The sequence below is a fragment of the Alligator mississippiensis genome, chromosome 16, assembly GCF_030867095.1.
Source record: "Alligator mississippiensis isolate rAllMis1 chromosome 16, rAllMis1, whole genome shotgun sequence".
Taxonomy (NCBI): Eukaryota; Metazoa; Chordata; order Crocodylia; family Alligatoridae; genus Alligator; species Alligator mississippiensis.
The window spans coordinates 34,903,141-34,920,735 of record NC_081839.1 but is presented as its reverse complement, the minus strand read 5'-3'; the positions used below and the strand labels follow the sequence as shown (position 1 = coordinate 34,920,735).

Below are 17,595 nucleotides of genomic sequence, written 5' to 3'. Positions count from 1 at the left end.
TGGTTTATACTTATGGATGACCTCTCATTGTGCTATATTATATCTACCCAACTACCCTAGACTAACTAGAGTAGCTGAGGTGCACATCTACCATGCCTTCCTCTTATCCACAGCCAGGGGAGGCTGGTTATTATACTACTAGATCCACGGATCAACTGATACTTTTGAACTGAACTTGAAGCAGCGTTAGGGGTCAATAGGAAAGTACTCGATCCTCCTACAGGTCGGCCTTGAAGGACAAACACTGACAACTTGCTCTCTAATAACTAAATGCTCAACTGTGTATTTTCAGGCCTCTTCATTATAATCTGCCTTATTCAACATGGACATGAAGCCATTTTGGAGAAAATCATGGGACAACATTGACTCAAATGTCAATACATAAGCAATACCAGTTTCTCTACCTTCAAACCCACACAGACCTGCTGCCCCAGCAGCCTGCTGGAGATCAGCAAGCTGCTGCCAGACAACCGGCCAGAGCTAAGCAAGCCAGAACCGGGAAGAAAAATATTTTGAAGAGACACCTTCCACCAGCTCTGCAACAGTCCTCACGGGAGCCCACCTGCGAGCGGGCAGATCAGTCCATGGCCTGCAGTCCTTCGCTCAGCACTGGTTCTAGCCATTCATAAACTACTGCCTGTCAAAATCACCTATAATTTGTGACTGCCAAAAAACCCCCCAAAACCCATTTTAGATGACTGCCCTGGGTAGGGACAATCTACTTCCTTGCAACATCCGAGCTGGATTACTGGAACTCAGTCAAAAGCAATTCCTCAAAAAGTTGTCAGCTAGCTCCAAATACATGCCTCATGCCCATATACACGACACTCGAGCAACATCAGCCATTGCTCTGCTCATGTGAGCCCACCATAAAGCACTGCATCAACGAGGAGACAGCTGTCCTCATTTCTGAAGGTCCTAAAAGGCACCAGACCAAGTTAGTTATTTTTAAACCTCCTCTTACTAAGGGACCAACTCGTCAATCAACCGCAGCTTCAAATAAAACAAACCATCTCAAGGGTCACACGACTGACCACAACAACAGACCTTTCTCCACAACTGACCCCAAACTACAAAACGCTTCCAAAGTTCAAGAAAATAAAGTGTTCAAAAGAATGGACCACAGATCTCTCTGCCTTCATGATACCTCTTTACACGGCTGTTTCCACAACTGCAACAACGGGAAAGAAGGCCAACACTTGTCTACACCTGGACAGAGGGAGAGAGAGGGGTGCAGCTGGCTCCCAACCGAGTCAGCGCTGGGCCGGACGACAGCGGAGGAACGCCCTGGCTCAGCAGAGAAGGCTGCCAGTTCAGCAGGCGGCAGCTGTGGGAAAGTCGGTAGCAAACCCCTGCTCTTATCGGACATTTAGGGCATTGGGCTTCTGTTAAGGCAGACTTTTCAGGTAACGTGCAAAACAAGCCTTACTCACCTGTTGCTGTAAGAGATTTCATGACATACTTTAAGAGTTGCTTGTTAAATACCAAGTCCTGGCCAAATTTCAGCTTTGCCAGACAAGGGAGACCATAACTGCTCAAGTAGGCCGCAGCTTATGCAAGCTCACGGTTCTCTGAAGAACGGCCTTCACAAAGTGCCAGCCGCATCGCCCTGCCTTCTGCCTAACCTCAGACCGACACGGTTCTCTATCTCCAACAACGGGGAGGGGGAACACAACCCCGGACACTGCCAACACATTACTGTTCAACTCGTCGTCTCGCTAGGCAAGCCCAGGGCAATCAAGATGATAGAACAGATTTCTCCCCCCTAACCACAGGAGGACATTTAAAACCATACAGACCTTCACGCCTGTGCCTTCTATGAAGTAAGGATTAGAAAGTCTTTCCTTTTTGCGGGGTCGGCAACAAAGCCTGCTGCAGTCACTGAAGTGGAGAACATGTCACATGTGTCCACCCTTAAAGACAACCGAACCACTCCAAAGTGTCACTGCCTGGGAAATAACCCGCGTCACAACCGCCCATTCCCCAACCACACCGATTGGGAGCCAGTTCACGACTGTGCAGAAAGTGCTGCTGCTCTGACACCAGCACGTGGGAGTGAGCATCCAGCCCACTGGACCACGTAGAGGGCGACCAGCTGGGGAGAGAGGAGGAAGGGAAGGAGTGCTTGCACCCATGCTTTGAGGGTCTCAGAGGCTGGGTGACCTGCAGCTGGGGAAGTTTTCACTGTTCTGCTGTTCCTTTTCTCCTAAACATGAGGTCAGTCAACTCCAGTAGCTTGCTGTAGACCAAAAAATGCACGGTGCTTGCCTGACTTGAGTGGGGAGGCAGAGGTGGGGGAAGGGTCGCTAGGACATACAGTTTTGGGTTCCCAGGGGCTGGGGAGATGATGACGGGGTGCAGTCAAGTAGGGAGTGAGGACACAGCTGGTTTTTAGAAAGATGCTTTTATTGAACAAATGGAATAAGGGAGCAGCAGTCCTCCTTGGCGCTTAGCTCAGAAGCTGGGCGTTAGCCATTTGGGACGAAGTCTCGTGTCATCACTTAAGTCAAGGAGCTTAGGCTATGGGTGCTAAGAGCCCTATGTGTTATAAGCTAGCTTCTGGCCTGGATGGGGACTGTCCCCCAGGAATATTTTAAGCAGTTCTTCTGGATTACAACTAGTCAGTCTAGCATGGTCCTCATCTGCCAAAGCCTTCTGTAAAAAAAAAAAAAAAAAAAAAAAAAAAAAAAAAGTGAATAAACTTTTAAAGCTGCTCTTAGTCTCCATTTTAAAAAGTTACCAATAATAAAAAATAAATAAATAAAAATCACATATTTCACTGCTGTACAGCGCCTATACTCATCAGGAATTAATTTAAGTTGCCATGTGTACATGGTTTGTGATGGGAAAATTATCCCAACACAGCTCCACACAAAAGTTAGGCCACCCCTCCACAAGGAATTTGGAGGTTGACCCAAAAAATGTTTCTGAAATTGTGCATTTTTAACTCCTTCAGCAGTTGCAACGCTGTTCAATGATACACAGAAAGGTCTTGTTAAAGGCCAGGTTAGAAAAAGAAATGAGTGATCTTCATTACTGAATAATTTAACTATGCCATTTCCCAAACAAAAACCCATTCAAAGTTCCAATACAGAAATGCTTAAGTGTTGTCTCTGAATACATTATTTCTCAAACAAAGGTAATTTGTATAAACACAGAGCTATTCTAGGAACAAAGAGAGCCACTGGTAAGTGAATATTAAAAAATAAAGATATTCTATCCTGACTTGCAAAAAACTGCCTTTTGGTTTTCAGGGCTCTGATGTACTGCGAGTCAGTGAATTCTGGTTTCTGTGCTGTTCTCGCAGAACAGAGCGATGCATTACAAACATCTAGGTATCACCCAGGAAACATATAGGGAGACATTACTAAATGCATGAAATGCAACATTAGCAAGAGTTGCCAGGCTATATAAATAATGGAAATAGAGCCAGAAAGAGAGAAAATCTAACACACCTTTTTTTTATGTAGTGCACAGTAAAAGCTGAAGAGTTATCTTTAGCTTGGATTATCCTGACTTTCACCAAATTCACTTTTTTTTTTTTTTACTTGCTCCTAAATAAGCGTTACTGGAATATCAGGTTACCATACAGCAGTACAGTTTTCTGTATTCACTAGATATAGATAGTACAGTGGTGGGGGAGGAAGAAATCTCTAGTTTTTCAGTAGCACACAACTAGCCATTGCTCCTTTTCGTGGCAGTGATTCCAGGCAAAAAGGAACAGCACTGAAAGAACAAAGCTCAACCCAGTGGTTCCTACAAGATGCATTTGTTATTAAATAGATTAAAAAATTGAAGATAGAATCTGTTTAAAGACTCTCTAGTTCCAGTTTTACTGAAAGAAAAACAGTTCTTCATGTCTGAACTGAAGACAGACTTAGGTGAGCAGGACTAAACTGAAATGTGAAGAGAGCTGGGAAGGAAATGCTGCAGAAGTGCATCACTCCAGGCTCAGGCTTTGCACGCAGCACTGCACCGAGCACTCGCCGAGTCACGTCCTCACCACTCCCCCTGCACACGTGGGACTCGCTGCAAGATGTAAACACTCTCACACTGCTCGGGCTCGGGAAGGATTAACACTTCCCCAGGACAAAAGCGTTCTGCACAAAGTAGAAAAGGAGCTGCCATTAAAAAAATAAAATCCTGTGTGTTTGCTTCTGTAAAGTATTTCAGCATGCATTTGTGCTCTCCAAAGAGACAGCATGGGAGCAGATCAATAATAAGCTACATATGACCAGTTTGGCTTAGGAATGCCTCCCAAATAGACATTTGTCAAGTATGTTTTTCCTCATCGAGGCTGCCAAGAAGCAAGACAGCCGTTTTAAACAGACAGTGGTCTACTATTAAGTGCACTTAATAAAGAATAAGCATCAGTGGACACAGATGCTTGTTCTTTAATAATCAATCGGAGCTTCTAATGACATGCAAACAACAACAACAATATAAACCCTTAAAGCATTTGCATAGTGCTTCAGTCAACGTGGTTTACAAACATTTAACTGTCACAAGACATCTCTAATGCAGGTAACTGGTAATAAGCAGTGCCCCAAAACACTGAATTTCACAAAGATCTAGGAATTCCAAGTCCCAGGCCCTTCCTTTAAGCATTAGTCTACACTTCCAGTGCCAACCAACGACCTCCACGGATTCAGGAGTTCAGGGGCTGGCTCTCAGGACAGAAAGTGCACTGTTACAAGTTGCCGAGTAGGAAGAGGGAAAAAAACACTTATCCAACTGAGACAGGTCACCAAGCTGGGAGTAGAAGAAAACAAGGTGATACTTCCCCTCTGTCGGGCGCTGGTCAGACCGCAGTTGGAGTACTGCGTGCAATTCTGGGCGCCGCACTTCAAGAGGGATGCGGATAACCTGGAGAGGGTCCAGAGAATGGCAACTCGTATGGTCAAGGGCCTGCAGACCAAGCCCTACGAGGAGAGACTAGAGAAACTGGACCTTTTCAGCCTCCGCAAGAGAAGGTTGAGAGGCGACCTTGTGGCCGCCTATAAGTTCATCACGGGGGCACAGAAGGGAATTGGTGAGGTTTTATTCACCAAGGCGCCCCCGGGGGTTACAAGAAATAATGGCCACAAGCTAGCAGAGAGCAGATTTAGACTGGACATTAGGAAGAACTTCTTCACAGTTCGAGTGGCCAAGGTGTGGAACGGGCTCCCAAGGGAGGTGGTGCTCTCCCCTACCCTGGGGGTCTTCAAGAGGAGGTTAGATGAGTATCTAGCTGGGGTCATCTAGACCCAGCACTCTTTCCTGCTTATGCAGGGGGTCGGACTCGATGATCTATTGAGGTCCCTTCCGACCCTAACATCTATGAACCTATAAGGCTGGATGGGAATGGAACTAAAGTGCTGAACAGAGTGGGATGGCTTTGGAGCACAGCGAACTCGACAGTCCATCTTGTGGCAACTCTGTAAGAGTTGTGAGTTCTGCAAATATTTCATTCAAGGACCACTTGGTAAGAGAGAAACCTTTTCCCTACACTGGCTCATTTCATAGTCTCTTGGCCTCCCATTGACTCGGTCCCAGTGCATTTCATTCTGCAGTTTACCAGGAAAGACCCTGAACACATGGTAGTTCATGGTGAGTTCAAGAACCATCGATACAAAACCGTAGAGATTTTTACACAAAACAGTCTTGCTAACCGTTCCAGCGTGTTCAGAGTGGGCAGCGCGCAACTATACAAATGTTTTAAGACTAGCAATAATAGCTGTACTTCAAGGACTACTTAAATTTCTGGCAAGTGGTTTCAAAACTGAAAAGGACCATAAAATAGATCTTACTAACTTTTGTGCTCTGACACAGTAAAGTAGAAAGCATAACACAACCCAAAACACTTCAAGTACATGCAGAGAAGTATTTAGAAGGAAAAAGTAATAAATGCAAAGACTTGTTTACATTATCCAAATCAAGACTATGCCCAACCACACAAGGCAAAGAAATTCAGAGTTTAAGCCAAAATAATACCTTAGAGAAAACCCACAGTGCACAGGAATTGTAGAATGACGTAAAATAATTCTCTACTGGAAGACCGAAGTAAGTCCCAGACAAGGCAACACTGATACCCAACATTAAATTATGAATTTGTGTTTAAAATTTCAGTAAATTTCTATTAAATTATTAGGAAGTGTTGGGAAAAAAAATCTCAACATAGGCATATAACACACACCCTCATATTGCAAGAAAAGACAAAAACCCCACAAATCCAACTTCAGTGAAAAGATGCAAGACCCTACCTGTCAAGAAGTGTTGAGCCAACTTGTAACCACATAAGAGATCCTTTGTTTCAAAGCGGTTTCCATACACTGAAAATCTGTGTAAAACTCCACAGTTGCCGTATGGCAGCCTGTCCTACATCCACGACGAGACCTATGCGGCTCGGCTAGCTCGTTGTCTAACGAAGCCCGAAAACGATATTTAAACAAACAAAAACAAAGGAGCAATTTCTGGCTGAGGAGCAAGTCTTAAAGGGTAAAACCACAGCCCTGACATGCTCCCAGCCCAAGAGGTGCATCTATAATCCTACTCAAGAATGAATCTAGAAACCGAAAAGCTTAAAAGAACAAACTGGAAAAACTAATGCACACAAGCAAAGAATCAACGAGGCACGAAATTTGTGCCTGCAAAATTGTTTAGACACTTGCACAGGTCAAAGGATTTTCTTTAAAACTAGTGTTTTGTTTTTTTAAGTCTTCTCCCTGTTTTTTAACACCTTTATAAAAATGGCCAAGGATGCCATGTGACACAATGCAATGCTCTGGAGTAAATGTTTTACCTGCTTACTATTGAACCACTAACGCCTTTGACTTTCTGATGAAAACCATTCATTTCCAACTCCAAATAATAAAGACAATCTCAAAGCTGGCTTTGAACCAGATTCTGTAGATGGTCATCCTTAAGGAGGCACTGTCATGGCCAGTATAAAACTGGACCTTTCGGATTTTGTTCTGGTTCACGTACAGTTGCCTATTTGCTTTGCCTGCTCTTACCTGGAAAGCAGACAAGTATCAAAGATTCGAAGTCTCTAGCACGCCGGTCATCACAAGCCCACTGGAAGCCAAATCAAACCAGTGTCTGAATGGCTAGCTAAAAGAGATTTAACACTTTTCTAACCCTCATCTCCATGGGCAGAGCTGCTCACGACCTCTGGCAGCGATCTCCGACTGCATTAACTGAACCAGAGATTGGACCCTAACCACGGGGCTTGGAGGGGAGGTAGGCGAGGAAAAACCAAGTGTTACAGAAAGCAGGACTCTCAGGCCTGTAATGCCACCTCATTCTCTTGCCCAGGATATTTTCTGGGCGACTGCCATCTCTTGGCTTTCATACCCCACCTCTGCCCGTTTCTCCAGCATATGCCGAACCGAACACATTGTCCTTGCTTTCCCCTCACCCAAAAGCTGTTAGGAAGTCACTGCCACAAACGGCCATTATCTTTCAGATGCAGATGAAACAATCCCCAGGCAAACATAAACCTTTAGTACTCCTTAATAAATGCGAGTGTTTTGGTAGGCCAAAACTGGTCATTCCTGCTCATGCCCAATAGCTCCAAGTCCATATTTTTCACCTATTTCCCCAACTCCTGAACTTGACCATTAAAAATAAAACAATATCAATTTATAGTTTCACAAGCTAAACCACACTCTTAAATGATTTATTTCCTGCTCAATAAACTAACCTGACAAAGAAGAACAAGCCTGAACCAGTACCAACCAGCACTGACATTCATCGTACTATAACAATGTTCAAATCTGATTTGACCTCAAAATAGAGCCAAGAAATAAATCGTATTCCTGACAACACTCAGGAAAAGGGCTCCAGGTGGGCAAGCGCACCAATTTACTGGCCAGCCTTCTGAGGCGAGCAGGGAGCTCCCACGCAACTTCCCCCGACCCAGAGCTTTTCTGTGCGGAACGTCCCAAGAGCACGAACACCTTAATAGATACGGGGGGCACAGGAGCCACCAGACACCGCGGGGAACTGAACTTGTGTCTCGGCGTCTGCAGGCAGCAGAGAGGACTCGCTCATCAGCATAAGGCATGACAGCACACAAGATCCACTGGTCTGGACTGGGAAGAAAGCTCTACCACCTGTCCCATCTTTCTTGTCCAGTACCCTTGTGCAGGCCCTGTCATCAAGGGCCAGGTATAAAGGTATCAAGGTGCCAAACTCTGGCAGAAAAAAACAGTGTTCACCTGAGAAAGCATAACCCAATAGTGAAGGCTGCTGAGGATTATGAATGAAATGATGACAACGGCTGGTTCCTTATGCGAGGCAAGGAAGCAAGAGGACTCATTCATGCCAAGAGGGAACATTTTCTCCATTCAGACAGGAAAGCTTCCAGAGCCTCTCTCCATCAATATTACTGACTTCCTAGACTCTCCCATAGAGTTTAAAGTTGTGACTAGACGGACAAACGTTTCTTCAGCACAAGTATACTTCAAGCATAGAAAGTCATGCTCAAATACCTATTTAGATGAATCAGCAGATGACACCAGTAAGACCTGGAAGTAACATCATAAACCATTTTCCAGCGTCACTCTGTATAAAGACTTCATAAGGAATTCTGGTCTTCAGAAAACCTCAGCTGGAGGGCAATGTGGATACTCAGACGCACGCAGGACTGTTTCCATGATCTAAACTGACAGGAAGAAGCACCAGAAAGGCCGATGGAGCCATTCCGTGCAGCACTTTGGGGGCTTACTTAATTTCAAAACTATACAGGTATCGAAACATTCATTTACTTTTCCTACTGCTTTACCCACCGTGGTTTTGCTCCAATCACATAGCATCTATCTCCTTGGAAAGATATGCAAGAGCTGTCTTCAGAGGCTAACACTGTACCTGTAATTTCATCTTGGCTCAGTAGCTACTGGTCCAGATGATCAATTCCCCACATCCCAAAGAATGAGCATCACAGGCAAAATCCTGCCCATGCTTTCATTACTCTATATGAATAATCTCTATTCACAATTTTTACCCCAAGAAAACAGGAAATGCTTTCTGCAACATACCTGAAATGGTTTCATTCTGACTGAAGCGCTTTCCACAACAGCTTCAGAAGCAGGGGGTCACCCAAAGTGTTAAAGAGAACTGTGCATTACTTCAGTAACTTAACCTCACCAACTGAGAAACAAAAACACATTTCTCCCAGACCCTATATAACAGCGCTAGCAATACACCGACCACTTCAGGTAAGCTGGTTCCTGTCTTTCCACCAGCTCTGGAAGCAGAACATCTAGAAAGCAAGACCGAGTCATCTACCATCCGAGGACAAGAAAGAAAACCCGATTGTTTAAATGGACATAACTGATTAATAGTCAAAACTACCCAGGCACATCAAAGCAGTGGTGTTCCAGATCCTTCTGAACATCGATATAGCTATACCATGATACCACTGAGCAGATCTCCAATGAAAGTCTTGGGAAGCAACTAACTGCATGTTTTCAATATATTAAAGCATTTCACAGTTCCACTATGAATTTCTTGAAAAGCAGCACATCTTTTACATACAGGATATTTTTTTGCCTTTCACATGATGCCCGCGTGTCTTCACTTTTTACTTACTGGCTGTGAAGGAGATTCAACTGAGGGGACTTGTCGATAAACACTCAGCAATACCAACTCAAAGAAAAAAAAGAGAGATGACTATACAGCGCGGCCAACCACTTTAGGATGTTACAACAGTGCTGTCAAATGCCAATAGTCAGAAAGAAGAAGACCTATTCTGTCAGAAGCATCCTCTGTGTCCTATGAGTCATGAGAAGAGCAATCAAAGACAAGGCCTCAGCAATGATGCCCAGTGTCTATCTTGTATCAATATCCCATCAACAAAGCCTTCTGGGCTCTAGATGAAAGATTTAAGAGAACATCTTCACTAAGTACCAAACTAAAATGTCATTCAACCATTGCACAGGACCACTTGAGAAAGCAGCACAGGTAAGGACTTTTGCTATTCCTTCAATACAGCACAAAAGATAACTCCTCAACTGAAAGACCCTGCCTCGAAGCATGTCTAATGATTATGAATAAAGCACCAAACTTTCCCCAAACACAACTGTGACTCCAGCAAAATGCCTTTTTGCTTCAGCATCTATTGGCCATAAGACAATCTAAAGCAGCGATTCCCAAAGAGTATGCTGCAGAGAAGAGCGGAAGCGTGCCATGAGAAGTGGCACTTCATCTGCATGAGATCCAGCCTGCCAAGCCGCAGGGCTCCCCATAGGTTCAGAAATTTGGTAGTGGGGAAGCCATGGCAATTAACACGGCCACCGCTCCTGTCACCAAATTTCTAAACCCCAATCCTTCCAAGAGGGCACACAGACTGGATCCAGCCCACAGGGCCAAAAGATTGGGCACCGCTGCCTAAGTCTTACAAATAGATACCTTTTTGGGTGTAAGAGTGAAGCTTGCTGCCAATTTGAAACCCAAAAAGTGTGCCTGGGGTATCAAAAGTTTGGGAAACACTGATCTAAAGCAACAAGTATTATTTCAGCAAGCTTAAAATTCAGGCTAAACTACGTCTGAAATTTGAATAAAGTCTCAGAAATCTTTGGGTCAATGTCTGCAGTTTCCTTGAAATGCAAGCTCTCATGCTGACTCAAAGCCAAAGCCACAATGCTTACGATCAACCCTATACCACAATGTCCATGTGCTGTTCAGAAGAATAGAAACAGGCAAATCCAAAAGATCTGGCTACTAACTAATTTGTACTGAAAGCTGGTAATCAAGTTTACATAGTAAACTTCCAAATCCATTCTTCCAAAAATACTCTGTGGGGGAAAAAGCTCAAGTGATAAATGGCACACGTCTCATTTTAAGCTCTACTGTATATTATATTTTCTTCCCATCACCCTGAAGGCTCATCTCGTTATGACATCAGACCATAATAGTAAAAGGGAATGTGAAGGTAAGGAATGCGTTAAAACTCCCTTGATGTGTCACTTTACTTGTGGGCTATGCACAGAGGGGCACTCAAAGGGTTAAGAGGTACCAAACAGGACAGGTAGTAAACTTTGGTACCAATATTTGCAAAGTCTCCAGGCATATTGTGTACACACACACCTTCCCCCTCAACAGAGTGCAATGAGAGCACACTTCTACCTCCGAAACAAACGGCACGGACTACACATGGTCAAATATTGTGCTACGGAAGAACGGATGGAGCCGTTGGGAGAGGAAGGGAGTTAGCCTGAAGAGAAGGGTCAAAAAGCAAATGCCTCTATTCTCTAGTCATTAAGAATAGTAGAAAGATGAATTGGTGTCTCAAGAAGGCAACAGGTTATCCAAGTGTCTCACTGATGTGGTCTGGTAAACTCCACAATTCAGTACTCTTAACTCCCACACTGCAAAACTAGAAGAGAAAAAAAAAATCACAACGTTAATTCACCAACACATCTAGCAGGTATAGCACAGCGAGTCCTGCTGCCGAGAGAAGAAACACGATGCCAAGTAGTTCTGGCATTTATAGTGCAAACAAGCAAAGCCGTACCGCTGCCTCATCCAATGATCTGTTATACATCACTACTCCCTCTGAAAAAGTTGAACATAACATCCCTGCCCCCCAGCAAAAGATCATCTGCTTCCTCGTAGGACAAAGTAAGAAGCCTGGCCTTCCCAAGGATGCTGCGACAAGCACTCCGGAGATGACAGCTGCTCCACAGAGCTGAGGAACTTCTAGGGGGAATCTGGCGGTCATGGCTCTACCCTAGACTTGGTTTCCCACTGGTGCTAGGGATGTGCTAGATCTTTTCACTCTTGGTATGAAGTGCACATATCCTGGGTTACAATATGCCCAGGTTTTGCTTCACATGTACACACAGAACCAGACTCTCGCTCGCCTCGCTCGCATACACTAATAATGAGACCACTGACAGCCCAGAGCTTTGTATCTGCACTTCACAAATTAAACTCCTGGCAGTCTTGCAATGAATCTGTAACATAAAATTAGGAAGAGAAGCTGTGACACAGGCAACGTTTGTATGCAAGTGTAGGAAAGAAATTATCTGTAGTATTCAGCTCAGACATAACTGTAGCCATAATAAGGAAGCCACGCCTTGCAGCACATGCATGTAGTACAATTTTAAAACAAGCCAGCCAGTAGCGAACCTCTAAGGCTCTAATGTTAGCCTCATAAAAATTATGATCCATGTATAATTGCAGCGATGTCACCAATGCCACTATTGTTATTGTTAATATTCCACTGTAAACTCCTTTTCAAGGTTTTGTAACTTAGTTTTAACTTGCATGCAGTTGAAAGCTAACAAGTCACAGCATGGATTCAACTTTATTTCAGAAAGCTTGAATGAAGTATTGCTGGGGGGGAGGACATCTGAAACAACAAAGCTGGCAAATATTTCTCTCCGATAAGCAGCAGTTATACACAAACACTTTCTTTCTTGATTTCTTCGCTATACACACTCCGTGCCAGAGAATATTATTACAATGTACAACCCAAATCCTACTAAATACTGAACTTGAGATACATGTCCCACCCATCAAGTAGAGAGGACAACACCCACACTTTTCAATCTGTCATAGCTTTACTGGGCAAAAATCCCCACCAAGTTTCACTATGTCAAAGCCTAACAGCGCTTCACTCTACATTAGTGGTTCTCAGCTCCTTAGACTCGAGGCCCACCTCAGAAAGTGCCAGCTCTTAGCTTTCATGCTTTTTTTTTTAATTAGGGAAAAATAATACAGCAAATTTTCTACAGGGATGATCCTGCCTCAGGCAGAGGGTTGGACTAGACAGCCGCTGGAGGTCCCTTCCAGCCCCACTCCTCTCCGACTCTGTCATGAAGAACTCAGAAGACCACGACAGGTCAGCAATGTTTTGATTCTAGATTCCTATTTGAAACCTCCAGGCTTATCTCGTGCGTCACACCAAACACTGCCAATATTGCACGGCACCATGGGGCATCCTTGAAAGGACTTCACAGCACCCCGGGATGCTGTGGCACCCTGGCTGAGAGTCACCGCTCAAGACCAGAGGTGTCACAGATCAGCCCGCAGACCAGATCTGGCCACAGAGCCTCCCTGTCCAGTCTGCCAGGCCACTGGAAGACGCAGCGGAGCCATGCAGAAGCCAGCTCTGGAATTTGGGGCCTCCGGGCCCCAACGGACTTGGCGGCCGAGGGGCGAGCAAGGGCTGCACAGATACTGCCTCTGCTGGCTTTGCACCTGCTGGACCTCTCGCTGCCATCCCTAGACTTGTCACTGCAGATCTGACTTGGGAGGAGCCCTAGATCCACAACACAAAATTACCCAACACCACCGCACAATTTCTTCCACCACATTTTGATCACCAAGGATTCCCGGATGCAACGTTTCAGCAGACTCCCCTAAAACGTTACGTAATGAGTAAGGTTCCCTCAAATCCCGATGCTGTTAGACACTAGGCAGGAAGTTTTTTGATTTGTTTGGTCCAGAGAAGACCTTTGAGTTCCTGGAAATAACAAATAGCATAAAGTTCACACAAGGGTTCAAAGGACACCCCTAGCACATGCTCAGTCCCAGGTAAACGGGCTCCTGGAATCTCCTACTGTAAGACAAGGCAGCTGCGTCCCAAATCTGTTATCGCGCACAGGAGCCGAAACGTTCTTCCTCAGATGTTCAACTAAACCAAAGCTGCTCCACCTCTTCTACCAGTAAATGCAAACACGCCTCGGGACTGGATCACAGCTCAGGCTGCACATCCACAGCTCCTATCACACAGGAACCTCGTCACGCTTTCGAGTGCGCTTGTCCCTCGACTTCTGGCTATTAGTACAACACGCCACATGACTTGAGATGAGCCAGACCTTTGCCACCAACAGGATCGAAAACTTCTGACCTCTGCATTCAAATATTACCAGGGAAGAGAACCGCCACTCTGAAAAGCAATAGTGACACCTAGTCTAACGGTCCAGAAGCACAGCGTAGTGCAGTTGTAGGGAATCACGGGTTTCCACCAGGGAGACATTAAGGGGGGGCGAGGAGGAGATTACTGAACATGTCCAATTTTCCTAGCAGCGTTAACGTGTACGCTCATCTGCCTTCCTGCTGCGGGGCCTCGGTCTGCCGCTCGCTCTGTGGTTTCCGAAATCTGAACAAGATTCCTGCTTTTATCCCGTGCTCGTCCCCGCTGCCAGATGAGCGGCACTCAGCGCTTCTTCGCAGCCCACAACCACTGAACTACGAGGCAAACGGTTCATTTTTGGCTACGGTAGAAGGCAGAAATTTTTCAACAACTTAATAACATTAAAAGCAGCCGATATGCCAGAACATCCTTACAAACAAATGAAGTACCCTCTCTCGCAAAACTGCCGTTAGATACCCCCGAGGTGAAGCATGGCGCTGCAAATGTTATCAGAGAGCGGTTCAGCTGCTCGCGGAGCAAACAACACCTTCTTTAAATGACATGCCCGGCCCTCCCTGCTTTACTCTTTACGCAGGGATGCCCCTTGAGCTGCGCGGGCGAACACGGGAAGCATCTTCACCTACGAAAGCCTACACGGGCGGGCGGGCGACAACCCACGGCCCCGAAACCGTCCTGCGGCACCGCCCGTCCCAGAGCCCCAAAACATCCCAGGCCGGGCTGCGACGCCCAGCCGCGCCCCCCGCTCTCGGGGCTGCGGCCCATGTCTACCTGGCCGGGCGAGGGGCGCGCAGGGAACGGAGCACAGGCCGGGTGACGGCGGCGAGGGCCGGCCGGGGCAGCGAAGCCCTGGCAGCCCCGGCGGCCGGCACGTGCGGTGGGCGCGGGCCGGGAGGCTGCAGCCGGGCGAGCAACACGCCCCCGGCTCCTCTGCCCGCCCGCCCGCCCGCGCGTGTCCGCGCCGCGCCGCGCCGGGCCCCTTTGTGGCGGGCGGGCGGGCGAGCGGGCGGGCGGCGGAGGTGGGTGTGTCCGCCCGGGCCCGGGCCGCCGCGCCGCGCCGAGCCGAGCCGAGCCGCGCCGCGCTGCGAGGGGCCGAGCCGCGCTGCGAGGGGCCGAGCCGCGCTGCGAGGGGCCGGGCCGGGCCGCGCCGCGCCCTCCCTCCCTCCCTCCGGCGCCGCTTACCTCTCCGCTGCCCGCCTCGGCGCCGCAGGCCGCGCGGAAGCGCCGCAGGTTGACGCCGATGGCGGCCGAGACCTGCAGCGCCGCGTCGAAGCCGGGTCCCACCCCGGCCGCCAGGCCCGGGCCCGCAGCCGGCCCGCCCCCGCCGCTGCCCGCCCCGCCGCCGCCGCCGCCGCCGCCCGGGCCGCGCTCCGCCTCGGCCTCGCCCGCCGCGCTCGGGGCCGGGGCCGGGGCCGGGGCGGGGGCCAGGGCCGGGGCCGGGGCCGGGGCGGCGGGCGGCGGCTCCGGGGCGCGCAGGCTGCGCACGGCCGGCACCCGCAGCCGCGCCCCGCCCAGCCCGCGCCGCCCGCCGCAGCCGCTGCCGGGCCGGGCCGGGAAGCGCCACCGACCGCTGTGCGCCATCTTTACTGTGCGGCGACGAGCCAGGCAGCGGGGCCGGCGGGCCCCGGCGCCTGCATCACGCGCGCGCGCCCATAGGGCCGCTGCATAACGGCGCGGGCTATGCAGGGCGCGGGGCGCCGCCCTCGCCCGCCCGGGCAGCGGCATGCGGCATACGCGCCCGCCCGGCGCCGGCACAGGGCCGCACGCATGCAGGGCGCGGGGCCGCCGCGCCGCCGCCCCGGCACCTGGCTGGCGCAGAAGGCGGCCGGCCCCGCGCCCTGCATGCGGCGCACGCACGCGGCCGCCTCGCGCGCACGGCGCGGGGCCCCGGACCCTGCATGCGGCACAGCCGCCCCGCCCCGCCCCGCCCCGCCCCGCGCGGGCCCGGGGCAGGTGGCGGGGCCCGCGGCCGCTCTCGGCAGGTGCCCGGGGCTGTCCGCTAAGGATGCGGGCCCGCCTGCCCGGGGCTGCCAGCCTCCCCGCTGCTCACCCGGACTTTGGCGACGGGCAGAGCGCGGTGGGGCAGGCGGGGGGCTTGCCCGCTTGTGCCCAGCACCCAGGCGCAGGGGCCGGCCCCCCTCGCCCGTGACAAGCATCGGGCAGAGCTCGGAGGCTGGTGGAGGCGGGCGGGCGCGGGCACCCCTGCTCTGCCTCACCCGCGCCCTCCAGCCCGCTGAGTGCTGTGCGCCCCAGGCCCCCCGCGCCCCGACCTCCGGGGACGGCACTGTTTCGGAAGTCAAGATCTCGATTTAATGGTGTCACTTTTCTCCGTGTACAGCACGGAGCTTCCCTTCTCACCTGCCTCCTGCGTAAGGGATGCAGGATTCCTGGGGACTCATCTCCCCCCTTCCAGGGCCACACGCACCTTCCTTGTTCCAAAGAGCAAGGAGGCAGGTGCCCTCTCGCACCCTGATGTGATCCAATAAAGCATCAGACATTAGGAGGAAGGTGACTTAGACCGGGGCATGCATGAAGCTCCTACCCTCGACGTTGTGCTATGACAAGAGCTTTAATTCCATGATGCCTTGTGTGGAACGGGCCCTTGGCACCAAGAAGGTGCAAGCCCAACAGACAAACAGCACGGTGTGATTACCAGGTGCAAAATGGCTTATTTAGGGCTGGATGGATCTATTGGACCTGAAGGACCAGCTCCTGACCAGGCGTGCTGGGGGAAGGGTTCACATAAAAGGGCCACTTTACAGAAGGAAGAGGCTTTGCAAAGCAGAGGTGATCTCTAAGGAAGGCAGTGTGCGTGTGTGGGTCACAGCACTGCCATCGTGCACAGAACAAGAGCTCTAGGTGTATCTATGGCTGGCATCACGGCCTTCCTTCATACCCCCGCGATGCCTGCTCCTGTTGAGTGCCTGGAAGTAGAGTAGTTGAAGAAGCCAATTGGTCATGGCCAATTTTTGGCTGAAGTCTAAGCAGAGAGTGGAGTGGGGCAGAGGCAACCAGAGTAGATGAAAGTATCTGGGTTTGCTTGAATATCCCTTTAAAGCAAGGCAAGAGGTACTGGGAAGACCTGGCTGCTGCTCCTGCTGCTGCCACAGGCCGACAAGTAAGGATACGCAGAGGGTCTGTGCCCAACAGAGCTCATGAGAGGGTTGAGAGGCTTTATGTGTGAAGTGCTGGAGCTCCTTTGCTGGAGAGGGAAGAGCGGGTCCTGGACAGGGTCTGTGGCACCCGCTGCCAGGTGACGGGACTCATGCCGAAAACGCCGGACGCTGACACTTGTAAAGGCACTCGGGTCCATCCGCTCCTGCCCGCTGGTACTCGAACCAGGAGGCGGGACACATCTGGACAGTAGATAACCCCTCTCCTGAAAGTGTTACCCTCGTTAGCTGAAAACACCCTGCTGAAGCAGAGCTTTGGGCTATTGCCCCATTCTCGGACGTGCCTGCTGACCTACCCCGTGCCGAGAAAAGGGGGTGTCCTAGACGTGTGGTCCCCGGGGCCGCGGCGAGGGAGGCTGGAGGCGGCCCCTCTTCGCCGCACCGCCGCCCACCTGTCAGGAAGAAGCAGAGACGTGAGCGTGTCGCGTGGCCCGTGCCGCGGGCAGCCGGAGCCTTGCTCCTCCTGGCGCGGCCCGGGATCCCCGCCGGGCCACGCCCCCTCCCCGCCGGGCTTTCCCGCCAGCCCCGCGAGCGACACGTGGCCACGCGCCGGAGCCG

The 17,595-nt window shown here is 49.8% G+C and overlaps 1 protein-coding gene across 4 annotated transcripts in view; it reads right to left on the bottom strand.

The window, feature by feature from the left end:
* KMT2A (lysine methyltransferase 2A) overlaps positions 1-15,445 on the bottom strand; it is a 67,325-nt gene extending 51,880 nt beyond the window's left edge. For all 4 annotated transcript variants that reach the window (XR_009458065.1, XM_059720077.1, XM_059720078.1 and 1 more), the window contains exon 1: positions 15,047-15,445. Coding sequence is in view for 3 of the 4 variants with exons in the window: in XM_059720077.1 (XP_059576060.1) it covers positions 15,047-15,445 (399 nt within the window). In the remaining variant the exon portion in view is untranslated. The remainder of the gene's footprint in view (positions 1-15,046) is intronic.
* Between the last annotated feature and the right edge of the window lie 2,150 nt (positions 15,446-17,595).